Raw genomic sequence first — 16330 nt, 5'->3', positions numbered from 1 at the left:
TCTATGGAGAGGCTGTAACTAAAAAAAAGGGAGGTACAAGATTTGAATGTATCTAATATTGAGTTTTGATTGAGCTGCAACAGATACAGAGGCAAAATGCAAACCCAGTAGATATGAACACCTATGTAATCCAAATATGGCTCCGTACTAAGAGTCTACCATCTATCACTTAAACATTCTGCAAAGGAACCACAAAGAAAGATAAGATTTACTTGTTTAACTCTTTCATGAACTAGTTCAAAAATATTGTGTCATCAAGCTGACTTTACCAACAGGCTGTATTTTTCGCTGGGAAAAACTATCTGTGAATAAACCAGTTTGTTCAGTCAGCGTGGTGCAAAGGTGTCTGGTGTGACATATTAATCATCCTATGAGCTGATGTGGGTGTGTAGTGGAAATCCTACACATAAAATGAAAGACAATAAAAGGGTTGATTTTTCACTGGAGGCACACTATTCAGATTATTTTAACACTGTCAGTTTTACTCAGAATGAGAGTTTGCTTATGGGAGCTGACTTCTGTGTCATGCATGAAAAAACGATCTGGTGAGAAGTCAAGTCACCATATTTGGTGTCAGCAAGGATAGTATATTAATGCTGCATGCAAACAGACAGAAATTAAACCAGCATGCACAAGCATCGGTATTTAAAAATGTATACAAGAGCTGAAAAATACACATTGAAAGTGCTAGATTTAGCTTGATTGACAGAGTAAAAAAGGATGAGGAATGTGCATACCAGTTACAATTGTATAAATTGGAGGTTGATAAGGAACACCTCTGGATTCTTGTGGTTGTTGAGAAAGAAGCATTAGCACAGGTTTGTGTCACAGCAACATAAATACAAGAGCAAAAAAAGCAGCAACAATATGCACTTGAACTGGTAGAGAACGGCTTACTGATAATGGATCTGGAAAATAAGGGTATGTAATGTTGAATGCAATCATTTTACTAAATCTAGTCTTCTAACAAATTTAAAGAATGGGACAACTTGAATTCTTAAAGGCTTTTGAATTATTAGCTGGGACAAAAGACTTTGGAACAGGAAGTGGGTATCATCACATGTTGTTAAAGCACTCACTATATTTTCATCCAATAGACAGTGGAGTAAGATTTGTATTGCTGGAAGAAAATAAGGCAAAATTCAAAATAGTGCAGAAAGCTTTTATCTAATGAACTATTCATAAAGTTTCAAGTATTTGGATTTTGACCTCAGGATACTATGCCCATGTCCCAGGCATAGTATCTCGTGTCAATAACTGTTGACGTCATAGCTAATGACGTGTTGTGTTCACTAGAGTCAAGTTCCCACAGTAGATTTTGCACAAGTAGAGGCCTAGATTTATGTTCCAGTTACTCATTTGTGGTAACTATTCCAAATAAAACTACTTTGATCCACCTGTACATCCCTGAGACCACTGTCTAGTAAAGACACACTGACTCTCATGCTATGTGCATATGCTGAGTGGAAATGCAAGGACTGGGATAATTGCCATACTTATTGCTTGCCTAAGGTTAGTACAAGAATCAACAGGCTTCCCAACATCTGAACTGCTATACAGACATTAAATTATGATCCATTAATGGAATGGCATGATAGTCATTACTGAGACATGCCTGCAAGATGGTGGGGCTAGGAACTGAAAATACCAGGTTATAAAGTCTATAGGAAGGAAAGGGAAATTGGTAGAGGGGGAACAGTAGCCTTCGTGATTAAGGGTGAAATTTCTTCAATAATGACAGGGAAGCAGGCAGCTGTGATGTGGCAGAATGTATAAATGCAGAGATTGGACAAGCATGTAGTAAAGACAGACTTGTTTTAATGGGGGATTTTAACTTTTAAATAGATTGGGCTAAGTAGACTAGCTTATGTCAGAAAGCGAGTGAATTTCTTTTGTGTTCAGAATAGTTTTCTGTAACAATATGCCCTCAAATCAACAGGAGACCATATTAAATTTAGCGATGAGTAGTAAGTGTTAAGACCAAGGCGGGAGGAGTGCACTATTTATTCTAGTTCCACTTCTCCACGGGTCACAACATATATTTAAATTTTTTTCCCACTTATCAATACAGTCAATCATAGATTCTATTTTTATTCCAGAATAAAACACACTAACCAGGTTTCTTTAATAAACAACAAAATTATCAGTTTATTATAAAACGAGTCTTAACCAGTAATGAAGTAAAGCATAAACACACACATTGAAATATTAAAGTTCCCTTTTTACCTTAGCCCCTCACACTCACACTGGTAAACCAACAAAATAAAGGGATCTTTGTTTTTAGAGCTCTATTACAGACAAACAACCCCACTTGGGCTTAATACTTGCTCATTCTTGAAGAAACAGCAGATGAGATATGTTATGTTCCAAAACTGGCAGACAGTCTGGCCTCCGAGTACATATAGGTCAACTGCGATCTTTTAGAACAGTTCTTTTCAGGTGGCGTTGAGAATTAATTTAGCAGGCTTTTTTTTTCAAAGACAGGAGATGAGATGAGTTGACACTGTGGACTTCTTAGGGTCGTATCGAGAGGTGCTGGAAAGCTGAGCTGGGTTGTGGTCTTCTCTCTTTCATTTGGAATTCTCTTCTCTCCTTGGAAGTTCTCTCCCTTTTTATACAGTTCAACCCCAACTCAAAACAATTCAAAAGCGAAACCTTTTGACCTCCACCAATCTTGACTTGTCACTTCTTTGTGAACAACTTCTCCAGGTATCCAAAGTTCTCTGTTGTTTATTGAGGTGGTAGTCAGGTGGTTTACCAGAAAGGCTGATTTTTTTTTTTTAGAGATACAGCACTGAAACAGGCCCTTTGGCCCACCGAGTCTGTGCCGACCATCAACCACCCATTTATACTAATCCTACACTAATTCCATATTCCTACCACATCCCCACCTGTTCGTATATTTCCCTACCACCTACCTATACTAGGGGCAATTGCTAATGGCCAATTTACCTATCAACCTGCAAGTCTTTGGCACGTGGGAGGAAACCGGAGCACCCGGAGGAAACCCACGCAGACACAGGGAGAACTTGCAAACTCCACACAGGCAGTACCCAGAATTGAACCCGGGTCGCTGGAGCTGTGAGGCTGCGGTGCTAACCACTACGCTGCCACTGTGTTGCTGGAAGTCAAGTGGTTTCCGGGAAAGGCTTGTTTTCCTCAAGACCTCTCAGTGCCCCTTTTAAAAACATTTCCAGGGACTGTTTTCCAAAGTCAAGTGGCCTTTATATGACCCCCTTTGAAAACCCCAAAGTTTAACATTTCTTCAATCTTTCAAAAATGAATCCTCAAAAAATATATTTAACAAAACAGAGGCACTTTTGTAACATAAGCCAAATTTAGTTAACAGCCTCATGATGTGTCAATATTTATCTGGTAGCAATCATAATATGATAGAGTTAAATGCTGTGTTTGAAAGGAAGAAATATGAAGCAGCTTATGATTCTAGATTTAGGTAAAGCTGACTTCAATGGGATGAGACAGAGTTTGTCCACAGTAAACTGGGCAAACCTGTTGATGGCTAAATAGACAATCAATAGGAGGTGTTCAAAAAAGAACTTAATGTAATACAGAACCAGTTGTTATCCCTAAGGGACAAGAGGTCTACTTGGCAAAATTAAGAGTCACGGATGACAATAGCAACTTAAAACTGAAAGGAAAAGTATACAAAAACTAGCACTGATCCAGCGACTGCGAGAGATATGAAGAGCAACCAAAGGTGACAAAACAGTATTAGCTACAAAAAGGAAGTATGAAAAGAAACTTGCAAATGATATCAAAATCACCACAAATATTTTTTTACAATTATATTAGGAAAAGGAGAGCAATCAGGAGCAATGTGGACCCCATGAAAACTAATAACAGTGATATTGTAAGTGAAAATAAGGAAATGATGGACATGTTAAATAATTGCTTTGCATCCTAATTTACAGTAGCAGAAGCGGATAGCATGGCAGAGACCCCAAGGAAACAAATATTGAATCAAGGACTGGGACTTATTAAAATTAATGCAAGCATAGTAACAGAAATGAAGGAAATAATGGTAGTGAAGAGTGACAAATTTCCAGGACCAAATGGTTTCCACCCCAGGTTTTTAAAGGAAGCAGGTGAGAACATTGCAAATGCCCTAACTATAATCTCTAAACGTTCTCTCCATTTAGGAATGCATATGTCACTCAGCTATTTAAGAAAGGTGAAAGGGAATATAGGGAATCATTGACCAAATTAGCCTAACAGCTGTTGTCAGAAAAGTACCTGAATTTATAATTAAAGATAATTAAAGAACTGATCAGCTGAAAATTTAAAAAGTCTTCAATGACAGCCAGCATGGATTTGTAAATGGTAAGTCATGCCTAATGAGCCTGATTTAACTGTTTAGCAGAGGTAATTAAAGTAGTGGACAGGGGAATGCCTATTCATGTTATTTATGTGGACTTCCAGAGCGCATTCGATAAAGTCCCTCATAAGATATCGTTAGTTCAAGTTGGAGCTCATTGAATTGAAAGTAAGTTATTCATCTAGTTTGGAAACTGGCTGAGTGGCAGGAGACAGAGAATAGGGATATAATAGGAAGGTACTTTCATTGGGAGGTTGTGACTAGTGGTGTCCTATAGGGATCTGTATTGGGGCCTCAATTATTCACCATATTTATTAACAAAGTAGATGATGGGATAGAGAGCCATATCAATTTTGCCGATAAGACAAAGAAAGATGTTATTGTAAGCAGTGGAGAGGGAAGCACAAAATTACAAAGAAAGATTAATAGATTAAGTGAATGGGCAAAAGTGTGACAAATGGATTTTGATGTAGGCAAGTGTGAGGTCATTCACTTTGGATCTAAAAGGATAGATCACCGTACTTACTAAATGGTGAAAAAGTTAGAAACAGTGAACGTCTTAAGAGGGTTGTGGGTCCACATACATAAATACAATGTCATGGCAGGTACAGAAAATAATCAAAAAGACTACTGGCTTTATATATAGAAGGACAGAATACAAGGATGTAGAAATTACGCTACAGCTGTCCAAAGCCACATCTGGAGTACTGTGTTCAGTTTTGGGGACCACACCTTAGAAAGGATATGTTGGTCTTGGAAGGAATAAAGTGTAGATTTTACAGAATGATACCGGGACTCCAAAGGTTATATTTCGAGGACAGTTTACACAAACTAGGGTTTTATTCCCTGGAAATTAGAAGGTGAAGGGGTGATTTGGTCTAAGCTTAACATATTAGGGGGACAGATAGGGAGACAAACTATTCCAGTGGTTGATGAGTCTGGAACTAGGGGACATAGTCTAGAAATTAGAGCCAGATCTTTCAGAAGTGATGTTAGGAAACACTTGTACACACAAAGGACAATAGAAGTTTGGAACTCTATTTCACAAATAGCAGTTGATGCTAGGTCAACGGTTAATTTTAAATCTGAGATTGATAGATTTTGTTAAGCAAAGGTATTAAGGGTATATGGCCTTAGGTCACAAATCAGCCATGATCTCATTCAATGGCGGAACACGCTCAAGAGACTAAATGACCTAGTCCTGTTCCTATAAAAGTCATAATCTGTAAAATCACAAAAAGGACGGATGTCGGGAGTTCATGCTGAAATTCAATGAGCACACAGAAGAATGTGTGCAAGGATGCCAGAAAAGGTGGCAGGATCACAATGCCAGTCACTAGGAGTACCAATGTAAGCCACAGCATACTGGTTCTTCTCTAAGTAATGTTTAGCAAATTGTAAGTTCACTGGGCAGATCTGTGCTCAGTGGTATAAAGGCACACCGAGGTGGATTAAATAGTCAAGATACCCAATTGACCAAGTAATTACTGTGCCTACCATGTAAATATGCTAACACTGTCCCTTACCTGGGATGAGGTGGCCCCATATATCATGGTCATCCTGGAAGAGGGAGAGCTATCACAGACCTCTTAGCTGAGAATAAATCGGGTTGCTCAGCAGGCAAGGTTATTCTAATCAGCTCAGCTGTCTCCCACACAGAAACATTGCTATGGTTTCAGTCCCTGCTCTTGGGCAAGGTTGATTATGCAAAACAGTTTGTGCATGAAATTCAGTGCACCAGCATGCTTACCTATCTAACCAGATGGACTAAAGCAATATAAACTGTTATGACTGAGGGGTGCATCATCAGCATGATTAAGATGCTGGCAGGGGGGGAATGGGCAACAGTGCAAAGCAGACTTGACCAAACACTGACAAAAATGGAGCATATTTGTCCATCATTTACAGGTCTTCTCGATATACTATATTCAATAGCTTTTAAAATAAAGCATGCTCTTTTAAAAATACTTCCTTCAAAATGGCTTCTGCATAGTAGGTAATTGGTTATGTTTTTTCTGGCATTGCTTGAATGTTTGAAGCACATCATAAAGGTGCCTGTGAAGCTATCTGTACAGAACAATGACCTACGTACTAGAAACACTTAAAAGTGCATCATGGCCAATTAACTGATGAAGATGCATTCAGGACTAAGTTGGCTTAGACAGACTACGTTAACCTCGCAGATGGCCACCAATGGCCCTTGAGTAAGTGTTAAGGTAGTTAGCCATGCATTGAACAAACAATTGTCTTAGTTTCACAAATAGGTTCTACTTTGGCAAAGGTTTGATTTCAAAAATGCAAGCTGTCTAAAGTTGGATATTGCTGATATTTTAGTGTTAACATTTTGCTGAAGCCACAATAGATGTGGAAAAATTACAAATAAAACTAAGCTACCAAAATGCGTATGTTGTTCATTACTTGAGAAGTCTGTAAAATTAAACCAGAGAAAGTCAACCAACTGGTTTGCCCAGTTCTTTTTCACACACTGTTGAAAATTAGTTGACTGACAAATGGCTGTATTTTCATACCATACGATTCAGTCTAGTACTGAAGTATTTGTAATAACTGACATTAGTTGTCTCCAAAGTCATGTAGGTGCATAGTGGAAATTCCACATTTAAAATAAAATCAGAAACTTTCTGAATTAGGTCATACTTTGGCTCATGTGGAGCAAGAACGTCAGTCTATAAGAGCTGGTTTTTGCACTGGGCATGAGAAAAGCAAGAGCTTGAATCAGAACACGAATTAGCTAGCTCAAAAGTAACTTCAAATGGATCTGGCAGTTCTCTCAGTGATTCAATTGACAAATACAGAAGAGGGCAACACTGGCCTCCGTTGTAAGGGGTTCACACTTTGAAAAAAAAATGAACATATTTTTCAGAGATTCAGGCCATAATGCTGGTCTGATCCATAGTTGGGACCAGTAGATGGAACAGTATGGAATGGTATGCCTCGTACCACTTCCAAAGATGCACATGCCTCATGAAAGGCCAGACATGTGGGAACTCTTAACATTGAGATTTTTCCCCTTCCCACATTGCTGATCCTGTAAGGGAGGAGAGGAAATTTCATCCCTTACAAGGGCCTGCAGTGTCCCAATAAAAGGTTAGAACCTAATTTTTAGCGAGTGCAACCCCATGCATTTTGTTTGACAGCTCCATGTCTAATAGACATCTAGTAATTAATTCTGGCAGACAGTTCCTTCAAAACTGTGTGACCCACAACACAAAAAATATTCTCAATGTCTTTTTTACTCGCAGAAGCTGAGGAGTGGTTCCATGGGAGCCAGTTTTCTTCTAGCATTTTGTGGATCTTCATGTCTGCCAACACTCAGTATATAGGATTGCACAATAGATACATTTAAGGGAATCTAGATAAGTAAATGAGAGAGAAAGGAACAGAAGGATATTTTGATAGGAGATGCGTGTGGAATATAAACAGTGGCACAGACCTCTTGGGTCAAATGGCTCATTTCTATGCTGTAAAGCTTTATCTTGATCAAAATGAACCTGATCTTGTCCTCACCTGATATCTACATATGTGAAGTTTCCAGCAAAGGCCACTGGCTGGAATCAAATGTGGAAACCTTGGTTGGCCTGAGTTCTTGAGACTGGCTACAACACTCCTATGGTTACCACAGCTGTAATTAGCCAACTAAGGACAGAGCACAATTCAAAGTTGGGATTGCAACTTTAGAAATTGTTACGTAAGCAAACCTAGCAGCCAACTTACACACAGCAAGTTACCACAAACAGCAATGAGCTAAGTGACTAAATAATCTGTTTTGATGCTGTTAGATTGAGGGATAAATGTTGGCCAGGACACTGGATCAACTTTCCTGTCCTCCTTCAAATAGTGCCACAGTATCTTTTGCTTCCCCCTCTACAGGTAGGTTTAATCAGTCATCTGAAAGATAGCACCTCTGACATAGTAACACTCTCTGTACAGCACTGAAATATCTACCTAGATAATGTATTCAAATACTAGAATGGGGCTTGAACCCACTCATTTTCTACTTTGAGGAAAGAGTCAATCCAACTTGTATAAAGTACATCTGGTGTTTATTTATAGTTGGCAATAGTGAAGGTATGGTTACAGCCTGCAATCCAGGATGGTACCAAATCTCCAAACACCAGCAACCTTAATGGCGTGGGAAAAATATTGTAGAAGCAACTGAACAAAAAGTATACCTGTCATTACAGTCAGTGTAGAATCATCCTTTGCAGCCTGTTCAAGTGCTTTCATAATTTCTTCATACATCTGGATGAAAGAAAGATTGTGTTATTAAAGGGCACATATTACATAATAGAAATAAATTAACATGCCAATTTATGTAATCGAACATTAAGTGTAACTCCTTCCAGGTAATAATCTATTTAGATAACTACTTAGGATACAACAACTGCTTCGATTTATACAGCACCTTTAATGTAGTAAAACATCCCGAGGTGCTTCAAAAGAGCATTATCAAACAAAATTTGACACTGAGTCACATAAGGATATATTAAGGGAGAAGAGTAAAAGCTTGCTCAAAGAGTTGGGTTTTAAGGTGTGTCTAAAAGGAGAGAGGTGGGGAGGTTTAGGGAAGGAATTCCAGAACTGATGGCCATGGCAGCTGAAGGCTAGGCTGCTAATTGTGCAGTGATCATAAATGATAATAATGAATTAAAATACATTCTCTTTTTGAACATCAGGAGTAATCCTGCTCACCAATATTATCATACAGTCTTTAAAATGCATGAACGCAATTGCAAATTATACAATGTAAACAAAATTATTTAGGAGAATACATAATTTATCTATTGCGGAACAGACTCGAGGGGCTGAATGGCCCACTCCTGTTCCTCCTACTTTAAAAAGGGCCATAAAAATTATAACTGAATAATGTAAATACAACTGAGCCCTTTTGGGGAGTGGGTGATGCTGCAAGTTAGCACATGGCACTTTCTCTTCTGAAACCCACACTGGAATCAAGCCTAGACTCATGAAACAAAGATAAAATTTACGAGATCAGCAGGATCTTATAGCACACATGCCCAACCTCATATACTTGTTTTTTGATCGGTAAATATTGGGAAGACTGAAGCCACTACCTTCAGTTCCTGCCATAAACTCTGCCCCCTAGCAACCAACTCCACCCCTCTCCCTGGTAACTTCGGAGGCTGAACTAGACTGTTCGCAACCTTGGTGTCATATTTGACTGAAATGAGCTTATATCATGCCTTCACCTAAGACCGCTTATTTCTACCTCTGGAACATCGCCAGACACCGCCCTGCCTTAGCTCATCTGTGACTTTTATTACTTCTAGAATTGTCTATTCTAATGCACTCCTAGCCAACCTCCCAAGTTCTACCCTTCCTAAACTTGAAGCCGTCCAAAACTCCTCTTCCTGTGTCCTGACCCACAGTAAATCCCTTTCAACTGTTACCCCTGTGCTTGCCCTGCCCAATATCCCTAATCTCCTCCAACCCCACAACCCTCCCGAAATCTGCAATCCTCCAAATCTGGCCTCTTGAGCAATACTAATTTCAACTGCTTCACCATTGGTGAACGTGCCTTCAGCCCTAAGCTCTGGAATTCCCTCCTTTAACCTCTCTACCTCGCTTTCCTTCTTTTACAACACTCCTTAAAACCTACCTCCTCAACTAAGCTTATGGCCATCTGCCCGAATAGCTTAATATGGCTCAGTGACATATCTTGTTTTGTAACACTTCTGTAAAGCGTCTTGGGATTTTTTATTATGTTAAAGCCACTGTATATGTTACTTGCTCTCAAATCACCCACCAACAAGGCTATGTTAACAACACGTGTAGCCTTAATAGCCACAATTTCCTGCCACCAGGGTGTAACCTAAGACCCACCCCGAAACTGAATAGGCTCAGATCTTGCAGCATCCTTGGTTGAGGAAGGCAAAGTCTTGTGAGACAGTAGCTCTTAAAGTGCTAAATAAGGTGAAGGTGTGGTGTTGGTTGAAAATGGGCTAATATTTTACATTTGCACACTGGAGACACAGAATCTTGCAGGAGAACATTCAGCCTAACATGCATGTGTTGGCTATTTGAAAGAGCTATCCAATTAGCCCCACTCCCTACAACCGTGCAAAATTTCCCTTTTCAAACATATAACCAATTTCCTTTTTGAAGTTGCTATTGAATATAACTACCCATTCAGCCAGTGTATTCCAGACCAAAATCAAGCAAAAAACAAGCTTACCTTCATGACTGTGTGTCTAGGAAAATGAGCGCAATCGTGTAATTTTGACCTGAGGCGTGACCAGTTTTGTAGGTAAGGCCTGATTTAGGCAAACTGAATCCCGAACCAGCATGAAATATCCCGGAAAAGACAAACACAAGTGCTTACATTTTAAATTCCCCAATCTTTTGCTCTGGTTTAGCCGATTGAACTGGAATCTGGCGGAAAATTAGTGTAAACTCTACCATCCCTATCTCTGATGCAGTGGTACTAAGAGAATTAACAAAGGGCCATGTTTTCTTTTAATTGAGGAGGAATAGGTTTGATTTGTTGTATTTATGGCTAATGCATAGCTATTTTCTAATATTCTGTAGTTTACAGCCTAAGCCATGGTGTGGTGGAATATTTATTGTACTATTTTCTGAGATCTGGAAAGTTGCAAGAGGATTTTGTAAGCTAGGTAAAGTACAGGATTTTCTGTTCAACACCTGTACTTCTAGGTTATCAAATTGAGTATATCAGGTCACCCTTTCGTTTGTGGGGAGGGAAGGATTGGGTACAGGAGTGGTCCTTGATGCTGAACATGGGAGACATATCTAAATAAAACTCCAAAACCTAATTTTCTTTCATAAAACAACAACTGATTCAGACTGACTGTGGTGTTGTCCACCTACAGTAGAAGTGGCAGACATTTGGCTGCTTGACTTGTTAGTGAAATCTGGTCTATGCTGGACCAAACAAATGTGATAATTTTTTTTTCCAACTGTGGTGTGTTCTTTAAAGCACACCATTTTCCTTTGGTGTATCTCCTGTAGCGGGGCCTCCAATTGTTCAGCAGGCAGAGCAATGTGCCCCATACGTCCATCATCTGGGACTATATTCACTTACACTTGGGAAAACATGGGTTTCATTAATGATAGCCAACACTGGTTTGTTAAAGGTCTGACAAACTTAATTCAGTTCTTTGATGAAATAACTGAATAGCTTGATGAAAGTAGTGCAGTTGCTGTTTTATATATGGACTTTTCAACAGGAATTTGATAAAGTGCCACGTAATAGACTTGTTACAACATTGAAGCCAGAGATAAAATGGACAGTGACAGTATGGATAAAAAATTGGCTAAGAGACAGAAATCAAGAGCAGTAGCGAAGGTTATTTTTCAGGCTGGGAAGAAGTATCCAGTGGTGTCCCCAGGGACAGGTATTAAGACTACTGCTCTTTGATGTATAATGACCTGGACTTGGGTATAGGGAGCACAATTTCAAAGTTTGCAGATGAGTCAAAATTTGGAAATGTAGTAGTAAACAGCGATTTGATGTAGAAAAGTTTGAAGTGTTGTATTTTGGAAGGCAGTATAAAGTGAAAGGTGAAATTTTAAATGGGTGCAGAAATGGACAACTAAGGGTCACATACTTAAACATAATGTAGGTGCCTTGGTTTTATAAATAGAGGCATAGATTACAAAGGCAAGTAAGTTATGCTAAATCTTTCTCAGTCACTTGTTACATCTCAGCTAGCGTAGTGTGTCAAATTTTGGGCAGTACACTTTAAGAAATGTATCAAGGCCCTGGGGAGGTTGCAGAGGAGATTTATACCAGGGATGAGGAACTTCAATTTTCTGAAGAGACTAGTGAAGTTGAGATTGTTCCCCTTAAGAGCAGAAAAGGTAAAGGGATGATTTTAATAGGTGTTCAAAATTAAGGGGTTTTGACAAAGCAAATAGGTGGGTGGGTCAGCAACTAGAGGACACTGATCCAACATAATTTTTAGAACAGCCAGACAGAAGATAAAGTGAACTTGTTTCTTGCAGTGAATTTTTTTGGTCTGAAATACACTGACTGAAAAGAGTAGTGGAAGTATATACAGTAGTAACTTTCAAAATGGAATTGGTTGTATGTTTGAAAAGGGAAATTTGCAAGGTATAGGGAGTGGGACTAACTGAATAGTTCTTTCAAAGAGCCAACTCGGGCTGAATATCCTCCTCCTGTTCTGATTCTGTGTCTCAATTGTACACATATAAAATATTAGTCCATTTTAAAAGTTTTATCATAAAAAAAATTAGAATCATAGAATGGTTACAGCACAGAAAGAGGCCAGCCTATCAAGCCCTGCCAGCTGTCTGCAAGAGCTATCTAGCTAGTTCCACACCCCTGCCCTATCCCCGTGGCCCTGCACTTTTTTTCCCCTTAATGTACTTATCCAGTTCCCTTTTGAAAGTCTCAATTCAATCTGCCTCCACTACCCTTTCAGATAGTGCATTCCAGATCATAACCACTCACGGCACATAAAATGTTTTACCTCACGTCACCTTCTGGTTCTCTTGCCAATCACCTTAAATCTGTGTCCTCTGGTTTTCAACCTTTCAGCCAATGGGAACAATTTCTTTCTATCTACTCTGTCTAGACCCCTCATGATTTTGAACACCTATATCAAATCTCCTCTAAACCTTCTCTTTTCTAAGGAGAACAATCTCAACTCTACAATCTATCCATGTAGCTGAAGTCCCTCATCCCTGGAACTATTCTAATAAATCTTTTCTACATCTTCTCTAAGGCCTTCACATCCTTCCTAAAGTGCAGTGCCCAAAATCGGACACAATTGTCCAGTTGTAACTGAACTAGTAAGATTCTTCATAACTTCCTAGCCTTTGTACTTTATGCCAGTACTTATAAAGCACAAGATCCCGTATATTTTTTAATTGCTTTCTCAACCTGCCCCATCAAAGTGATTGCAAAGAAATGTAGCTAAGTCAAGTGAGTGGCCAAAAATTTGGCAGAGTATAATGTGGGAAAATGTGAGGTAGTCTACTTTGGCAGGAAGAACAGAAAAGCAGAATACTATTTATATGGAGAGAGACTGCAGAATGTTGCGGTACAGAGGGATCTGGGTTTCCTGGTACATGAATCACAAAAAGTTAGCATGCAGGAACAGCAAGTAATTTGGAAGGCAAATTGAATGTTGGCTTTCATTGCAAGGAGAATGGAGCATAAAAGTAGGGAAGTCTTGCTACAACTGCACAGGACATTGGTGATACCACGCTTAGAGTACTATTTACAGTTTTGGTCTCCTTATTTAAGGAGGGATATACTTGCATTGGAAGCAGTTCAGAGAAGGTTCACTAGGCTGATTCCTGGGATGAAGGGGTTGTCCTATGAGGAAAGGTTGAGCAGGTTGGGCCTATACTAATTGGAATTTAGAAGAATGAGGGGTGATCTTATTGAAACATATAAGATTCTGAGGGGGCTTGACAGGGTAGATGCTGAGAGGATGTTTCCCCTCATGGGGGAATCTAGAATGAGGGGACAATGTTTCAGAATAAGGGGTCTCCTTTTATGATGGAGATAAGGAGGGATTTCATCTCTCAGAGGGTCATTAATCTTTGGAATTCTCTTCTCCAGAGAGCAGTGGAGCCTGGGTCAATGAAAATATTCAAGGCTGAGTTAGACAGATTTTTGATCTACAAGTGAGTTGAGGGTTATGGGGGGGACAGGCCTGAAAGTGGAGTTAAGGCCACAATCAGATGAGCCATGATCTTGTTAAATGACGGAGCAGGCTCAAGGGCTGAACTGACTACTCCTGCTACTGTTGCCTTCAACGATTTGTGCCCATATACCCTCCCCACCTTTAGTTTATGTTGCCTTTCCTCATTCTTCCTATAAAAATGTATCACTTCATACTTTTCTGCATTTCATTTTCACCTGGCACGTCTCCCCATTCCACTGGTCAATCTATGCCCTACTGAAGCCTATCACCATCCTGCACACTGTTCACTAATGTTATGATCCCCCTGGAGACCAACAAATCAAAAGAACTGAATCCACTGACTGACCCCAATTTAGGAAACAAAAAAAAACCAAATGGACAAGATTTCACTTTTATAAATTTTACTTTAACACCCAAAGCCAACATAAGCATGAACTAACAGTTAAGTCATTTTAGATACATATCTTAAGGTTATACTATTAGATGCAACAAGGATATATCTCAAGTCCTTTGGAAGTCCTATTAGCAGGATCTTGCCGAACCGTCACAAAGTCCTTCAGGTCTTTGAACTTTCAAATAGATCTCCAGATCCTGTCTCCCAAGTTGCAAATGCTGGTTTCCACTTGATGGCAGTTTCTCTGCAATCTGAACCACACCAATTCCGTCTCCACCAAAACTGTGCACTGTTCTGGAACTTCCGTGGCTTCGCTAACAACAGTCCCGATGGTGTAGTTTCACCGATGTCACCTTACGTAACTCTTTAAGGTACCATAAATAACAGTAGCAACTTGTATTTTCCAAAGGTCAGCTCCCAGAAAACAGGTTCCAATTCAAAGATCATGCTTGCCTTTTGTTTCAAAACCAAAAGCTCTCAGCAGTTTCATTTCAGCAGCTCTGTGAAACTTTTTAAAAGCAACACCCAGCTTTGTAACTGGCTTCAACCTCCCTCAGAGTCATCTTGTAAAACTGAAACCTAAGCTCCAATCACATATCTCTGGTAAACAAAAACCTGTTTGTTTTGTTAACCTAATTGACTTCCCAGAAACTTGAAGCCTTTCATTTCATTTTCAAACAAGCATCTGTCTCAAAAGAAAAACATGTGATGAATTCAAAGTCACAACACCCAACAGGTCAGCTGCACAGAACACAGTCTGCACACGAGTCCTCCATCACATTATACTTCCATGTTTTGTAATCTGCAAGTTTTGAAATAGCGCCCTGTACACCCAAGTTCAAGTCATTAATATATATCAAGAAAAGCAGCGGTCCTGATACTGAACTCTGTGGAACCCCAATGTATACCATGCTCTAGCCCAGAATATAACTGTTAACCACTACTCTTGTTTTTTGGCACTTGGCCAACTTTGTACCCATGCTATCACTGCCCTTTTTATTTCATGGGCTTCAACTTTGCTGACAATCCTATTATGAGACACTTTGTCCAACACATTTTGGAAGTTCATTTATGTCACATCAACTGCACTACTCTCATCAACCCTCTCTGTTACCTCATTAAAAAATTCAATCAAATTAGTTAAACACAACAAATCCATGCTGGCTTTCCTTAAACCACTCTTGTCCAAATGACTGAGTTAATTTTGTCCCAGATTATTGTTTCTAAATGCTTCCCCCACTACTGAGGTTGCTCGCTGGGCTTATCCTTTTTTGAATAAGGGTGTAAAATTTGCAATTCTACATTTCTCTGGCACCACTCCCCCTACAGAGGATTACAGCCAGTATCTCTGCAATTTCCACCATTACTTCCCTCAGCAACCTCGGATGCATCCCATCCGGACCTGGTGATTTATCAACTTTAAGCACAGCCAGTTTTTCTAATACCTCCTCTTTATCAATTTTTAGCCCATCCTGTATCTCAAATACCTCTCTTTTACTGTGACTTTGGAAGCATCATCTTCTTTGGTAAAGACAGATGCAAAATACCCATTTAGTACCTCTGCCATGCCCACTCTTCCATGCGTAAGGTCTCCTTTTAGGTCCAACTTCTTCTCTTGCTACTGTTTTATTATTTATATGCCAACAGAAAACTTTTGGATTCCCTTTTATGTTAGCTGCCGGTCTATTCTCATACCCTCCCTTTACCCCTCTTATTTCCCTTTTCGCTTACCCTCTGAAATTTCTATACTCAGTCTTGTTCTCACTTGAATTATTAACCTGATATCTGTCATACACCCACTTTTTCTGCTTTATCATACTCTCTATCTTTTTCACCATTCAGAGAGCTCTGGTTTTGGTTGCCCTACCTTTCCCCACCGTGGGAATGTACCTTGAATGTACTGCAACCACCTCCTCTTTAAAG

The 16330-nt window shown here is 39.5% G+C and overlaps 1 protein-coding gene and 1 long non-coding RNA gene across 3 annotated transcripts in view; one reads left to right on the top strand and one right to left on the bottom strand.

The window, feature by feature from the left end:
- The window catches only part of eci2 (enoyl-CoA delta isomerase 2), a 184084-nt gene that overhangs the window by 23201 nt on the left and 144553 nt on the right, over window positions 1-16330 (bottom strand). For both annotated transcript variants that reach the window (XM_068054521.1, XM_068054511.1), the window contains exon 5: window positions 8527-8596. In XM_068054521.1, coding sequence (XP_067910622.1) covers window positions 8527-8596 — 70 coding nt within the window. The remainder of the gene's footprint in view (window positions 1-8526; window positions 8597-16330) is intronic.
- Window positions 1-16330, top strand: part of LOC137382535 (uncharacterized) — a 95158-nt gene that overhangs the window by 11748 nt on the left and 67080 nt on the right. The gene's annotated exons all lie outside the window — the stretch shown is intronic.

This window comes from Heterodontus francisci, chromosome 2, assembly GCF_036365525.1.
Source record: "Heterodontus francisci isolate sHetFra1 chromosome 2, sHetFra1.hap1, whole genome shotgun sequence".
NCBI lineage: Eukaryota > Metazoa > Chordata > Chondrichthyes > Heterodontiformes > Heterodontidae > Heterodontus > Heterodontus francisci.
This window is presented reverse-complemented; position numbering and strand designations above follow the sequence as displayed.